General features: G+C 36.7%; 2 protein-coding genes across 2 annotated transcripts; both read right to left on the bottom strand.

Moving 5' to 3' along the window:
- Window positions 1-1,242: 1,242 nt before the first annotated feature.
- Window positions 1,243-1,904, bottom strand: LOC105668054 (putative nuclease HARBI1). Its single transcript, XM_067353879.1, has 3 exons — window positions 1,885-1,904; window positions 1,641-1,789; window positions 1,243-1,532 (listed from the first exon to the last, which is right to left on the bottom strand). Exons 1-3 carry the CDS (start codon window positions 1,902-1,904, stop codon window positions 1,243-1,245), a joined length of 459 nt encoding a protein of 152 aa, XP_067209980.1.
- Window positions 1,905-5,605: 3,701 nt separating this feature from the next.
- LOC136999789 (uncharacterized) lies at window positions 5,606-7,505 on the bottom strand. The gene is given in 1 exon segment (XM_067354558.1): window positions 5,606-7,505. A coding segment is annotated over 1 exon segment (981 nt). The 5' UTR covers window positions 7,162-7,505; the 3' UTR covers window positions 5,606-6,180.
- Between the last annotated feature and the right edge of the window lie 6,839 nt (window positions 7,506-14,344).

Genomic DNA, 14,344 nt, shown 5'->3' on the forward strand with positions numbered 1-14,344 from the left:
TCAAATTTCGTTAATTTTTCGCACATTTTCAGTACCTTGCATTATTTTCGTGTCCGCAAATCAATATTAAAAAACAAAAAATTATTGAAAATGCAATTTTCAAAAATGTAACTTAAAATATAACTTTATACATGCAGGTGTAAGATACATGAAATAAAATTTGATGTCATTTCTTCTTGCAGATGCAGTTGCCACAAATGGAAATTTTCCGCCACCGATGCGCGACGAATTTTTTCGAGAAATAGGAGAAGCTGTGCGCTTTGGCAAACAAAGAATTCGCAATGCGACCAGGCGAGCGGCACAAAACGTTGAAAACATAAGTCGTCGAGAAAAAATGCGTCAGGACGCCGATGACCTTCTTTAAATAAGAAGAGGCGAAGAAAATGATCGTGAAAACGACGAAACTTTGTCCGTCGTTTAGTTTTTAGTTACAGTTTATATATTTATATAACATGTCATTTTATAATGAAAGTTTATATAATAAAAGTTTATTTTTAATGAAATATAACATTATTTTAATGAAATATAACAAAATTGTAAAACAATAAATATACATAATTACATTTTGCGATAAAAATTTTAATTTTATTTTTAATGCAATGAAAGGTCTGAATAATAAGTAAAATATATATTGCATATGTTTCAATGTAATATGAAATGTCTCTTTTCATTATATACATATTCATATATGCGATGGTTACCTGAAATTATTTCTCTTCTTTCTCTGTTACATATTGAAAACGTGTGTGAATTAGTTCAAGTACCGTATTCAGTACATTGGAAATAATAAAATCTTATTTCAGATGTACTGAGTACGGTTTTTGAATCTGCACAAATTCACGCACGTTTTCAATATGTAACAAAGAAAGAAGGGAAATAATTTTATAAGATAACCACGCATGGTGTAATATGATGTTGTCATGTTGTTATCAAATATACGGCATTCATATTTTTGCGAACGTTGCCATCATGTTGCTGTCAACATGCTGTTTATCACAAATATCACACCGTGACGACAAGTTGTTCTCATGTTGCTGTCATGTTGCCGTCAAAATGTTGTTCATCGCAGATGGCATACCGTGATGACAAAATGCTCTCAAGATTCTATCAGAAATACATGAGCGCGGGTTGTAAACTGATGCCGTCAACTTGCCGTCAACTTGCCGACATCTGAATACGAGTTCACATGTCACATGAGGGCAACATTTCACACATAATGTAGAAGCACCTTGTCCCGAGTTTTTAGAAATCAGTTGCTTCAACGGTTGTCGGCAACATGACAGCAAACTCATTGCATTTGGCTATCTGGGTATATAACGCAGCTTGTTCCTGGTTGGGGCATTTTATTGGTACATAAGTACAATCAATACAGCCCACAACCATAGGAAAACAAGCTACGTTATAAAATTCCTGCTGAAGTGTTTCTATTCGCGGTGGAAATTTTATAAATTGTGGCAGTAAATCTGCCAAAACTCGCGATACTGAAGCGACGATTCTAGACACTGTTGGCTGCGATACACCATGCAAATCTCCTGTCATAAGAAATTTTTAGTTTTATAAGTTTTTTTTTTTACTAACATAATACAATAAATAATTTATAATAATTATTAAAGATTAAAACTTAAAAAAATTTAACTTACCCAATTCAATTTGATAACAACCCTTAGCGTAATATCGCAGAGCGATGAGGATTTGGAGAGTTGGTGTAACAACATTTCTCCTATCAGAAAGGGGTGATAACCTTTCTTCTACCAAGGAAATCACGTAACGCGCACATTCTTTCGTTAATCTATATCATTGTCGAAACTCGCGATCATTATAAATTTTAAAAGCGTCTATTTTATTTCGAAACACTCGCGGATCACGATTACGTATTGCATTTACTTCTCGAACGTCAGCCACATGTTCGATCTCGTCTAATACATCCATGATTAATAATAAAATGTAATAAAATGTCAAGAGACACGTTCGTATTTGTGCCAATTCACGCGCTACGTAAGACCGGCTCTATTAAACTTGTTGCACTTATTGCACTTTCAGTACCTTCCGCACTTTAAGATCGAAAAAATTTTTAAATAGAACACATCATTATTATTGATATGTATTATCTCTATCAGTTATAGAAATGCAAAATATATTAATTTTATTCATAAAATCAATCGTATAATATCAATTGACATCATCAATAGTTGCGAAGCAGCCCGTGCCTGTCAAACGCTGGGCGCCGCCATTACGTGTAACAGTGCCGCTAAATGTGCCTAGGTGCACATTTAGCGGCACATTTATCGAATGCGTATAAATGTGCGATAAATGTGGTTCAGAACTTAGAACATATATACTGGAAGGGGCATAACCTATCTAAATACACATAACAAAAGTGTCCCCTACATCTATCTATCCTTGTCTGTACGAAATCGGTCAATGCGCTTGCGCGAATGAATAACCGCTTAAGTTGAAAGTAGAAAGATTTAAAATAGGTGGAAGGCATTTGAAAATTTGATTATAACAATTTATTCTTTAAGTTATATTATAATATAATTGCAATATATTATAAATTATATATAATAATATGTAGTAATATGTAATAATAGTCTTGTAAAATAAAATAAAAATAATGATGCACATAACCAAAAACAAATACTGTAATGAACAATAATTATATACAGGATGTACAGGATGAACTAAAATAAGATAACAAACTTTGAGGAGCGAGACCAAACATGAAAAAAAATTTGACATCAACATATGTCCGTCAAACTCACTGTTACTGATATAAAATATATATTATTAATGAAAAATAAAAAAGTAATATTTATTATTATGTAATATTCTCGCTCCTCTAAAGTTTATCTTATTTTAATTATATCTTGTATATATAGTAACTAGTACAATAAAAATTATTATAATAAATAATAAAAAAAATATTTAAAAACTTCATTAATGTTTAAATAGTATTAGTTTTGTATACTTTTTTATGATTATTTCTTTAGACTTGATTATATTGGAAGGCTTGTCATAGATAAGCTTGTCTAGTTTGTCATCACACACATCAACATAATCGACGCATGCGTATTGCAATAAGATGTAAAGACAAGGATAGATAGATGTTGAGGACAACGGCAAGTCAGCTATGCCCCTTCCAGTATATATGTTCTAAGGTTCAGAATAGGATTTTGACTTAAAAAGGCCTCTTTAAGACTGATCGTATCTAAAAATGGCTGACCGTTTCTAAAAGTGTCTCTAAATGTGCACTGAGAATACCATCACATTTATTGCTTCGTCTATGGAACATTTATAGGTACATTTAGCGATAAATGTGAGCTCAGAATACGGGCCTTTACCTTTAGAGAAAAGGTTATAAGGAGAATTATTGTGTCACACTCGGAGGATTGTGGACACCAATGAATTCTTTTATTTTTCAAATTTTATTTCTAATATGTTTTTCTTATATAATCAGTTTAAATTAAAAAAATAATGTTTTTGTTATGCAAGATGAAATCTTTTGTATCTGAATAAGAATGGAGCACATTGTTTGGTGTTACATTTTCTTTAAAAAAATTGTCATTTATTAAGTTTTGAATAAGTATATCAGAGTTTCATATATATACAGGGTGTCCCATTTAACTTGAGACAACTAAATATTTCGAAAAATAAGCATTGTACGAAAAAATGTACCAAATAAACTATTAATATAATCAAGGGGGACGTCTGCCTGTGTAAAAATTAACCCGCCCCCACTGCCCCTTGGGGGTGGGGCGGGTAGCAACTTTGAAATTTCAAATGGGAACAGCTGGTTGAAGTTTGGAACGTTCCTGGAACGATTTTTTAAAAATGATTTGTCGCTCTTGTCCTTTTGCAGGGAGAAAATTTTGAGACCCACAAACAAAGTACAAAAGAGACCGATCCGATACATGCGTCGGAAGACACCCTTATACCCGAAAAACAACCCCCAAAATCACTTAAACAATTCTAGCCAAGCTAAAAATGACTTGTCGCTCTTTTCCTTCTGCACAGAGAAAGTTCCGAGGCCCTCACACGACATACAAAAAAGACCGATTTGATACATGCGTCGGAAGACACTCTTATACCCGAAAAACCACCCCCAAAATCACTTAAACCATTCTAGCCAAGCTAAAAATGACTTGTCGCTCTTTTCCTTCTGCATGGAGAAAGTTCCGAAGCCCTCACACGACATGCAAAAGAGACCGATTCGATACATGCGTCGGAAGACACCCTTATACTCAAAAAACCACCTCAGAGCGTCTAAAAAATCCTCGCCTAACAAAAAATAACTTGTCGCTCTTCTCCTTTAGCATAGAGTAAGTTCTGAGGCCCTCACATAACATATAAAACAGACCGATCCGATACATGCGTTGGAAGACACCCTTATACCCGAAAAACCACCCCCAAAATCACTAAAACAATTCTAGACAAGCTAAAAATGATTTGTCGCTCTTTTCCTTCTGCACGGAAAAAGTTTCAAAGCCCTTACACAACATGCAAAAAAGACCGATTTGATACATGCGTCGGAAGATACCCTTATACCCGAAAAACCACCCCCAAAATCACTTAAACCATTCTAGCCAAGCTAAAAATGACTTGTCGCTCTTTTCCTTTTGCACGGAGAAAGTTTCGAGGCCCTCACACGACATGCAAAAAAAACCGATTCGATACATGCGTCGGAAGACACCTTTATACCAGAAAAACCACCCCCAAAGTTACTTAAACAATTCTAGCCAAGCTAAAAATGACTTGTCGCTCTTTTCCTTCTGCACGGAGAAAGTTCCAAAGCCCTCACACAACATGCAAAAAAGACCGATTTGATACATGCGTCGGAAGACACCCTTATACCTGAAAAACCACCCCCAAAATCACTTAAACAATTCTAGCCATGTTAAAAAAATGTCCTTCTCCGTGCAGAAGGAAAAGAGCGACAAGTCATTTTTAGCTTGGCTAGAATGGTTTAAGTGATTTTGGGGGTGGTTTTTCGGGTATAAGGGTGTCTTCCGACGCATGTATCAAATCGGTCTTTTTTGCATGTCGTGTGAGGGCCTCGGAACTTTCTCTGTGCAGAAGGAAAAGAGCGACAAGTCATTTTTAGCTTGGCTAGAATTGTTTAAGTGATTTTGGGGGTGGTTTTTCGGGTATAAAGGTGTCTTCCGACGCATGTATCGAATCGGTCTTTTTTGCATGTCGTGTGAGGGCCTCGGAACTTTCTCTGTGCAGAAGGAAAAGAGCGACAAGTCATTTTTAGCTTGGCTAGAATTGTTTAAGTGATTTTGGGGGTGGTTTTTCGGGTATAAGGGTGTCTTCCGACGCATGTATCGAATCGGTCTTTTTTGCATGTCGTGTGAGGGCCTCGGAACTTTCTCCGTGCAAAAGGAAAAGAGCGACAAGTCATTTTTAGCTTGGCTAGAATTGTTTAAGTGATTTTGGGGGTGGTTTTTCGGGTATAAGGGTGTCTTCCGACGCATGTATCGAATTGGTCTCTTTTGCATGTCGTGTGAGGGCTTCGGAACTTTCTCCGTGCAAAAGGAAAAGAGCGACAAGTCATTTTTAGCTTGGCTAGAATTGTTTAAGTGATTTTGGGGGTGGTTTTTCGGGTATAAAGGTGTCTTCCGACGCATGTATCGAATCGGTCTTTTTTGCATGTCGTGTAAGGGCCTCGGAACTTTTTCTGTGCAAAAGGAAAAGAGCGACAAGTCATTTTTAGCTTGGCTAGAATTGTTTAAGTGATTTTGGGGGTGGTTTTTCGGGTATAAGGGTGTCTTCCGACGCATGTATCGGATCGGTCTCTTTTGTACTTTGTTTGTGGGTCTCAAAACTTCTTCCCTGCAAAAGGACAAGAACGACAAATCATTTTTAAAAAATCGTTCCAGGAACGTTCCAAACTTCAACCAGCTATGGGAACCCCCATTTTTTATTGCAGATTCGGATTCCTTGGAAAAAAATACGTAAGTTTTGTCCGAGACATTTTTTCGAATTGTAATAGATGGCGCTGTAATCAGTGAAAATTAGTTTTTGCCATTTTCTCTCACCATCGGGGTGCTTTATTTCGGTGAGTCCCTCGCCTCTCACTATTCAATTACAATAAATGCTCGAAATGATGACCTTCCATTTCGATGCATTTATTAACTCGAGCTTGGAATGCTTGTACACATGTAGAAAGTGTATCTGGCGTTATTTGTGCGCAAGCATATCTAATACGTTCCACCATGTTTTCTCGAGTTTTGGTACTTTTATATACACTTTTTCTTTAAGGTAACCCCACAAAAAGAAATTTGGTGATGTAAGGTCTGGCGATCTGGCAAGCCAATTTACCGGACCACCTCTACCGATCCAGCAATCATTGTAATTACGATTTAACACTTCTCGTACTATTGCTGAATAATGTGCTGGACAACCATCATGCTGGAACCACATGTTTTGTCGCACTTCGAGAGGTACATCTTCCAACAGAATCGGTAGTTCATCTTGCAATAAGTTACGGTATTTTTCTCCGTTCAATGTACCTTCAATAAATACGGGACCGATTAGTTTATCACCTATGATTCCGCACCAAACGTTAACGGACCAAGGACGCTGATGCTCAACTTCACGTAACCAGTGTCGGTTTTCCACACTCCAGTAATGCATGTTGTGACGATTAACATTGCCATGGTTCGTGAAAGTTGATTCGTCGAAGAACATTACTCGATAAAAGAATTGTGGGTCTCTTTGTATTTGTGTGAGTGCCCAATTGCAAAACACCATTCAATTATTAAAATTATCGCCGTGAAGTTCCTGATACATTGAGATATGATAGGGATGGAATTAGTGATGCTTCAGGATTCTCGAAACACTAGTACGAGAAATTCCTGAATTACGAGATACCTCTCGAAGACTGACATGGGAGTTATGGGCTACTGCAGCTAGCACAGCAATTTGATTGTTCTCTCCCGTGGCAGTCGCTCTACGGGTTTTTTTTTAGCTGTTACATTTCCTTATTTATTATTTTCCTTCGGTAGTAAATTGTTTAACCAAACGAAAAAAAGTAGCACGTGATCGTGGCCTATCAGGGAAACGGTCAGCATAGAGGGTAACAGCTTCGTCGATATTTCTTCCAGACTCACCATAAATCAAAATTATTTCAACTTTCTCCTCTAAAGATAAATAATCCATTATTTATTTGCTGAAATAAAGAACGCGTCCGTAAAAAAACAAGTAGCTAGCGTACCAAAACTATGAGGCATCTACATATGTAGTAAATTTCTGAAATATTGAAAATACTGAAAAGGAGAAACAAAATAAATGAAAGAAATTAAGTCAGAACAATTCTTCAATAACTGGATTCTTTAAATTTCAAGTCAAGTAAATTTCAGTAATACGTACGCTAGCTACTTGTCTTTTTACGGACGCGTTCTTTATTTCAGCAAATAAATAATGGATTATTTATCTTTAGAGAAGAAAGTTGAAATAATTTTGAAATAATTTTGAAAATTGAAATAATTTTATGATACCTTAAAGAAAAAGTGTATACAGAAGTACCAAATACTCGAGAAAACATGATGGAACGTATTAGATATGCTTGCGCACAAATAACGCCAGATACACTTTCTACATGTGTACAAGCATTCCAAGCTCGAGTTAATAAATGCGTCAAAATGGAAGGTCATCATTTCAAGCATTTATTGTAATTGAATAGTGAGAGGCGAGGGAACTCACCGAAATAAAGCACCCCGATGGTGAGAGAAAATGGCAAAAACTAATTTTTACTGATTACAGCGCCATCTATCACGATTCGAAAAAATGTCTCGGACAAAACTTACGTATTTTTTTCCAAGGAATCCAAATCTGCAATAAAAAATGGGGGTTCCCATTTGAAATTTCAAAGTTGCCACTCGCCCCACCCCCAAGAGGCGGTGGGGGCGGGTTAATTTTTACACAGGCAGACGTCCCCCTTGATAATATTAAAAGTTTAGTTGGGACATTTTTTCGTACAATGCTTATTTTTCGAAATATTTAGTTGTCTCAAGTTAAATGGGACACCCTGTATATATATATTTGTTTAAATTACGATTACATGTTTAAAGTATAATTAAAATAAAAGTTACTATTTAATGCGTAATTAACGTGTTTTATTTAAGTTTATTTGATATTTAAAAATTATTCTGTCATATAGCTGAACTGACTGCACTAGTTCAGAGTCTACCTTTGTTTTTCTAATGTGCAGTAAAAAAGATAGACTCTGAACTAGTGCAGCCAGTTTAATTCAGTTCAGCAATAAAAAATATACCTAATTATACATCCTATATAAGTATATAGATCTTCCTATAATATTCTCTTACTATATTCCTATTGTATTCTCAGAATATTCTATGATAATTCGGTAGAACATTCTATAAACCTTCTTAGAATCAAGAAAACAGTCTCAATTAAACGTGCTGATAATATTCCTAGAACGTTACTTATACTTTGTACGTATCATTTGAGAATATTCTAAAGTTTTCAAAAAATATTCATAAAACATTCTTAGAATGTATTTGTGCTATCTGGATATATATATATACAGGGTGTTTCAAATTAAACGCAGGTCCTTGAAGGGGTGGATAGATCTCGATAACGTGAGTAAAAAATATCTATACAAGAAAATTGTGGGGTCAATAGTTTTTGAATAAAATGCATTTGAAGTTAACCAATTACGGGGTTCGCATTTTGCGCCGTCAGGAGCGGCGCGGCATGAATCATTCTTGTTTGCAATACATTCTGCCACATCAATTATATATCGTTTAAAAATTATTATTAACACTATCATATTAGTAAACATTAAAATAAAACTCAATTGTTTTAAACAATCGCTTGTGTATAAGAAATAAATTCTTTAGTTACTAGAGAAACATTTTTATTGCTAATTTCACTATTACTTTCACTTATCAGTTGTTAGTAATTTATTTGACGATGTTATTTTATAATAAGCCATTTAATTATAATTTCAAATAGTCATACGAATAACTTTAGACTTATTTATTACAAGAACTTAACAAACTTAACAAACAAACAAACTTTTAACGTAACAAATTTAAATTTTTTATTATCGTCGTGTAATGTTAAATGCCGTTAAAATAAGTTTTAAACAATTATATTGCACAATTTTTTACAGCAAGTGTTCGAATTGGCTTCCACCCACTTCAATACAAAGTTGGGCGCATCTTATTAAACTTTGTCTTGACCGTTGAATCATTTCTGGGGTAATGGTTGCCACCGCTTCTGTAATGCGGTCATTTAATGGCTGGATATTGTTAATAGATTCAGAATACACGTATTCTTTTATAGCAGCCCATAAAAAAAATCGAGTGGTGTAAGATCAGGAGATCTCGCTGTCAATGCTCTAGGACCACCACGGCCAATCCACATATTGGGATACATTTCATTTAAAGTCTCTCGAGTTCTTCTTGCGTAGTGTGGTGGTGCTTCATCGTGCTGGAACCACATTGCACGACGTTCCGCCAATGGCATATCTTCTAGAAGTTCCGGTAAATGCTCAACCAAAAAATCATGATAGATTTCGCCAGTAACTTGAGCGGGAAGCTCGAATGGTCCTATCTAATATTGAAGTATCGTTGTGTTACTTAATTATACTATTTTCTACAAAGTTTGTGTAGCTACGTTATAAAAGCAAAGACTGAGATTGAAATTATGCTTACTTAGAAATATGTTATAATAAATGATAACAATAGTTAATAGCAAATGTAAAGTTGCTTTTTAAGGTAATCTCAGCATTAAAAATTAACTATAAAAATTTACATACGTTTTTAAAATTGGCAATATTAGTTACTGAGATAATCATAAAATAATCAATGCTTACTATACTATTATTATGTATCACAGCCCACAAGTTTATGCTAAACCGATGCTGGAAATTCCTGACCCGGAATTGGTGGGGATTTTCATTTTCCCAAAAGTGATAATTATGGCTGTTAAATATTCCCTCGCGCGTGAAAATTGATTTATCGGTGAATAAAATATTCTGTACGAAGTGTGCGTCTTGTTCATGTTGTTGCAATAACCACCGACAAAAATCAATTCAATTTTCATAATCTGGAGGCATTAGATTGTGCACACGCGAGAAATGGAAAGCGTGAATTTGGTTAGAATACAAAATTCGATGCGTACTCGTTATGGATACATTGACCATACGAGCTACCGTTCTGATGCTCCTTGTAGGATCTTCTTTGACTGCTCGAAGCACAGCTTTTTCATTTCTGATGTTCCGAGCAAAATGTTGGATCGCTGCACCCTCTTCTCTCCTTTGACGAGCAAGCACTCCTGAATTTCTTGTTCTATTTATTAATCGCCGAATGACATTTCCATCAGGATGTCTACAATTCGGAAAATTTTCGGCGTAAACTCTTGCAGTAGCTTCTGCGTTTCGCATACATTCGCCATACAAAATGATGATTTCGCAGTACTCTTCTGATGAATAATCCATCGTTATTTTATAGCACTAGAACACCTTGTTAGTTTTACCTAGCTTGAAACTTAAAAAACTTATTTAAGTTACTTTCAAGTTACTTTCTTTGCTAATTACAGAAAATCTGTATGTTATGGTCAATGTATCCATAACAAGTACGCATCGAATTTTGTATTCTAACCAAATTTGGCGGCATTTGCGCTCAAGAAATCATTTCGCGGAAAAACGAGGCGCGGCACAATAGTTTTTAAAAGCTTTCATAAACATTCTAATGTTCATTTGTTTTTGGTTTTCTTTATTTATGAAATTTGTTACTCTGCAACAGTTGGTGTCTAGCATTCGACTAGTGCGTTTCAGTAAGAACGTTTTTCATAAAAAATGGCAGAAAAGTATACGGCGCGAGAATATGTGGACATGATTGTCGCGTATGGAAGAGCCGGAGAAAATGCTCGTGCTGCAGCTCGTTATTACGCGGAACGATATCCGGAACATAATCGACATCCAAACCATCATGTCATTTTACGTTTAATCCATCGCGGGCGAGAAACGGGGAATCTTTTTTTAAATTGTGAAAATGCTGGTAAAAATGTGCCAGTCTTTGATGTAAATGTAGAAGAAGCGATTTTAAGAGCATTTGAAGAAAATCCTTCAAACAGTGTGCGTCATGTGGCCCGGGCGCTCGGTCTTTCGCGAAACTTGGTGCACCGTACTCTTCAGCAAAACGGATTGCATCCGTATCATTATCAGAGAGTGCAGCATCTTTTGCCGAGAGATGAGGAGCAACGCATTTATTTCTGCCAAGGTATCTTTATTATTGTTATTAATTGTAAAATAATTGTAAATTGTATTTTAAAATTAAAAAATTTATACTAACAATCGGCGAAATACACACAGGGTTTCTCGCTCAGTGTCGACGCAATGCATTTTTCCCCAACCGCATTTTGTAGACGGATGAGGCTACATTCACACCAAACGGTGTGTTTAATAGCCACAATTATTTATTATGGGCAGAAGAAAATCCGCACGCCATTCGCCAGCGTGTATTCCAGTATCGATGGACGATAAACGTGTGGGCAGGAATAACACAAGATCAAATTGTAAGTAATAAATTTGTCAGTGAGATAAAAAAATTAATTAATTAATTAATTAATAATTTTATTTGACGTTTTTTAGATCGATCCTTATTTTCTGCCGCCCCGTTTAAATGGAGATAATTATTTAGAGTTTCTTCAAAATGAGTTACCCCTTTTACTCGAAGATATTCCTCTTCAGGGAAAAAAGGAACTCATTTATCAACACGATGGGGCTCCTGCACATTTTGCGCGTCCAGTACGCAAATTTTTAAACGCGCATTATCCGGACAGATGGATGGGTCGAGGTGGCCCAATTATCTGGCCGGCGCGATCGCCAGATCTGAATGTGCTAGATTATTTTGTATGGAACCACATTAAAAATTTAATCGAGCACACGCGTGATGGTACAGAAGCTGAAGCACGAGAAGCAATCGTCGCAGCTTTTAATACCATCACGCCAGAAATGGCGTTATCTGCGACGCGCAATATTATTCGAAGAGCCGAACTCTGTTTACAAGAACGAGGAAAGCACTTCGAACAATTCTTACATTAAAATGTAAAAGTGGATTAGACCTATTGGGGATACCACTTTTAAAAAAATGCGCTGTGCTATCCACCGCAAGGTGGTGTGGAAACGATAGCATATTTTGTGAGAAAAAGAGTGAGAGGGAGAGGGAGGAGAGAGAGAGAGAGAAAGAGAGAGAGAAGGAGAGGGAGGAAGAGAGAGATTGAAATTAAAATAATTCGGCGTGAATCTCTATGTCACGCGCCGCTCGTGTGTAGTGTGCATAGCTAGCTAAGAGAGCGTCCCTCCCACCGTTCTGCCGCGCTTTGTATTATGCTATGCTGGGTGGGTCCTACTCGCCGCGTGCTCGGCGCTCGGGGAATACTTGCGCGGATTGGTGGATCTTTATTAATTATTTTCTAATTAATTATTGAAAATTTCGCAAAGTGGTAAAGGACTTACTTATTTAGTTTGACCCGCTCTATCTGTACACGACGGTTGGGCCGCGAACTTTGGGACACCCTGTATACACACACACATATTTATATTTTATATATATATCCTATACATTTATACATATTATATTTTTTAGCTACACAAATAAAAAACTATTCTGCAACTAATAATGAGTGGAAATTATTAAATAAATTCGAGACCGACATCGCAGAACGAGAAATCGAATCGCAAGCTCTAATTTAAGTGGCAGGATACGTGACTCATCGATTTCGAGACAAATTTACGCAGTTGGGCTATAAAACAAAAACGATAGCTCCCAGTGATAATTGGTTATCGTGCATATCCCGGGGAAATTGCATTCATCCTACTTCAGAATTTTTAAAAGCTGCAGAAGTGATGAATGCAGAATTCCACAAATATCATGGAAATTTCTTTAATCTTGATGATAAAATTTTTGATAAATTGTCTGCAATAGTTTTATCAAAATTACAAAATTCGTTTCCTCCAGAGGTTATCGCATGTCTTGTACGAACGAGAACATATATTACACTTAAGAAAATAAATAAAGAAATTGCAAAAAGTGATAATAATAAAAAAAAAAAAAAAAATAAACTAAAACACATATGTAACATTCGCATTTAAGACCTGAAAGTCGACTTCTGTTTTGTATATTCTGTTTTGTTCTGCATATTATTTTATAATATTATTTATTTGTTGTTAATTATGTATTTGCATTAATTAATATAATTAATTTTTATTTTAAATGTTATGTTTTTATTACGAATTAACTTACTACATTTAAAATATGCGCGTTACCGCATGGGTAAAATCTGATTGGTTGAAATTTTAAGTGCCGCCATTATGCGCAATGCTTCACCTTATATTCTTTACACCATGGCCGATCCGAAGTCAGTCGGCCGCCAGCCGGGTATAAAAGAGGCCCGGCTGTACGTCTATTTCACCAGATCCTGTTTGCTGCTAGACAACAAACATCCCTCTACGAGCGTTCTCGTGTACCGCCGAGCGTTCTCGGTATTCTTTCCTCTGCATACAAGCGTTCTCGTATACCCGCCGAGCGTACTCGGCTCCTCTAGGCACCGATCTTCGTGCACGGGCATTCCCGTGTACCCAGCCGGACCGCCGCTCTGAATCCACTTTCGTACGAGCGTTCTCGTACTCCCGCCGAGCGTACTCGGCTTTAAGCCTCTGATACGAGCGTTCTCGTATACTCGCCGAGCGTACTCGGCTCCTCACCTCTCAGACACGAGCGTTCTCGTGTACCCGCCTAACGTACTCGACTCCTCACCTCTCAGACACGAGTGTTCTCGTGTATCCGCCGAGCGTACTCGGCTTCCCAATCCAAATATCGCGTTTCTGTGCACCGGGATTTAAAATTAAAATCCATCCGGCAGGCAAAACCGCGTCGACCAATCCATGACGCCGAGCGACCCGTATCGATCAACTATCGAACGGACTCGCAACACTTCTACGAACGCACCCGCCGACAGGCGCTCCGTCGTGCCAACCGCTACGACTCGATCGTATGTGCTTGCGCTAATCGTTCTGCCGATCGCACCAAGACGCTTTACGTCACGCGTAGACGAATCATACCTCGCCGTCATATGTTCAAACGTTTATACAGATTCACATCGCCTTTATTCACTCACGCATTTATATAAATCATACGGAGTACATTTATATAGAGTTCACATTACAATCATACAATTCGCACACCACATTTATACAAATCATACATCACATGTACGCACAATCATCAAGCTTATTATTTCAATAAACATATTAATTTACTATCATCTCTCTCAAACGTGAGTTCTTCTTGGCGTACCCCACTAAACCCGA

Source organism: Linepithema humile, chromosome 4 (genome assembly GCF_040581485.1).
Source record: "Linepithema humile isolate Giens D197 chromosome 4, Lhum_UNIL_v1.0, whole genome shotgun sequence".
Classification (NCBI taxonomy): Eukaryota; Metazoa; Arthropoda; class Insecta; order Hymenoptera; family Formicidae; genus Linepithema; species Linepithema humile.

Excerpts from the sequence above, each read along its gene's own strand:
- LOC105668054 (XM_067353879.1), bottom strand. The coding sequence starts at position 1,904 with ATGTGGCTGACGTTCGAGAA. Across the intron at positions 1,790-1,884 it reads ATGTGGCTGACGTTCGAGAA|ATTAACGAAAGAATGTGCGC; the intron begins GTAAATGCAATA and ends ACAATGATATAG. Across the intron at positions 1,533-1,640 it reads TTGTTATCAAATTGAATTGG|GAGATTTGCATGGTGTATCG; the intron begins GTAAGTTAAATT and ends TTCTTATGACAG.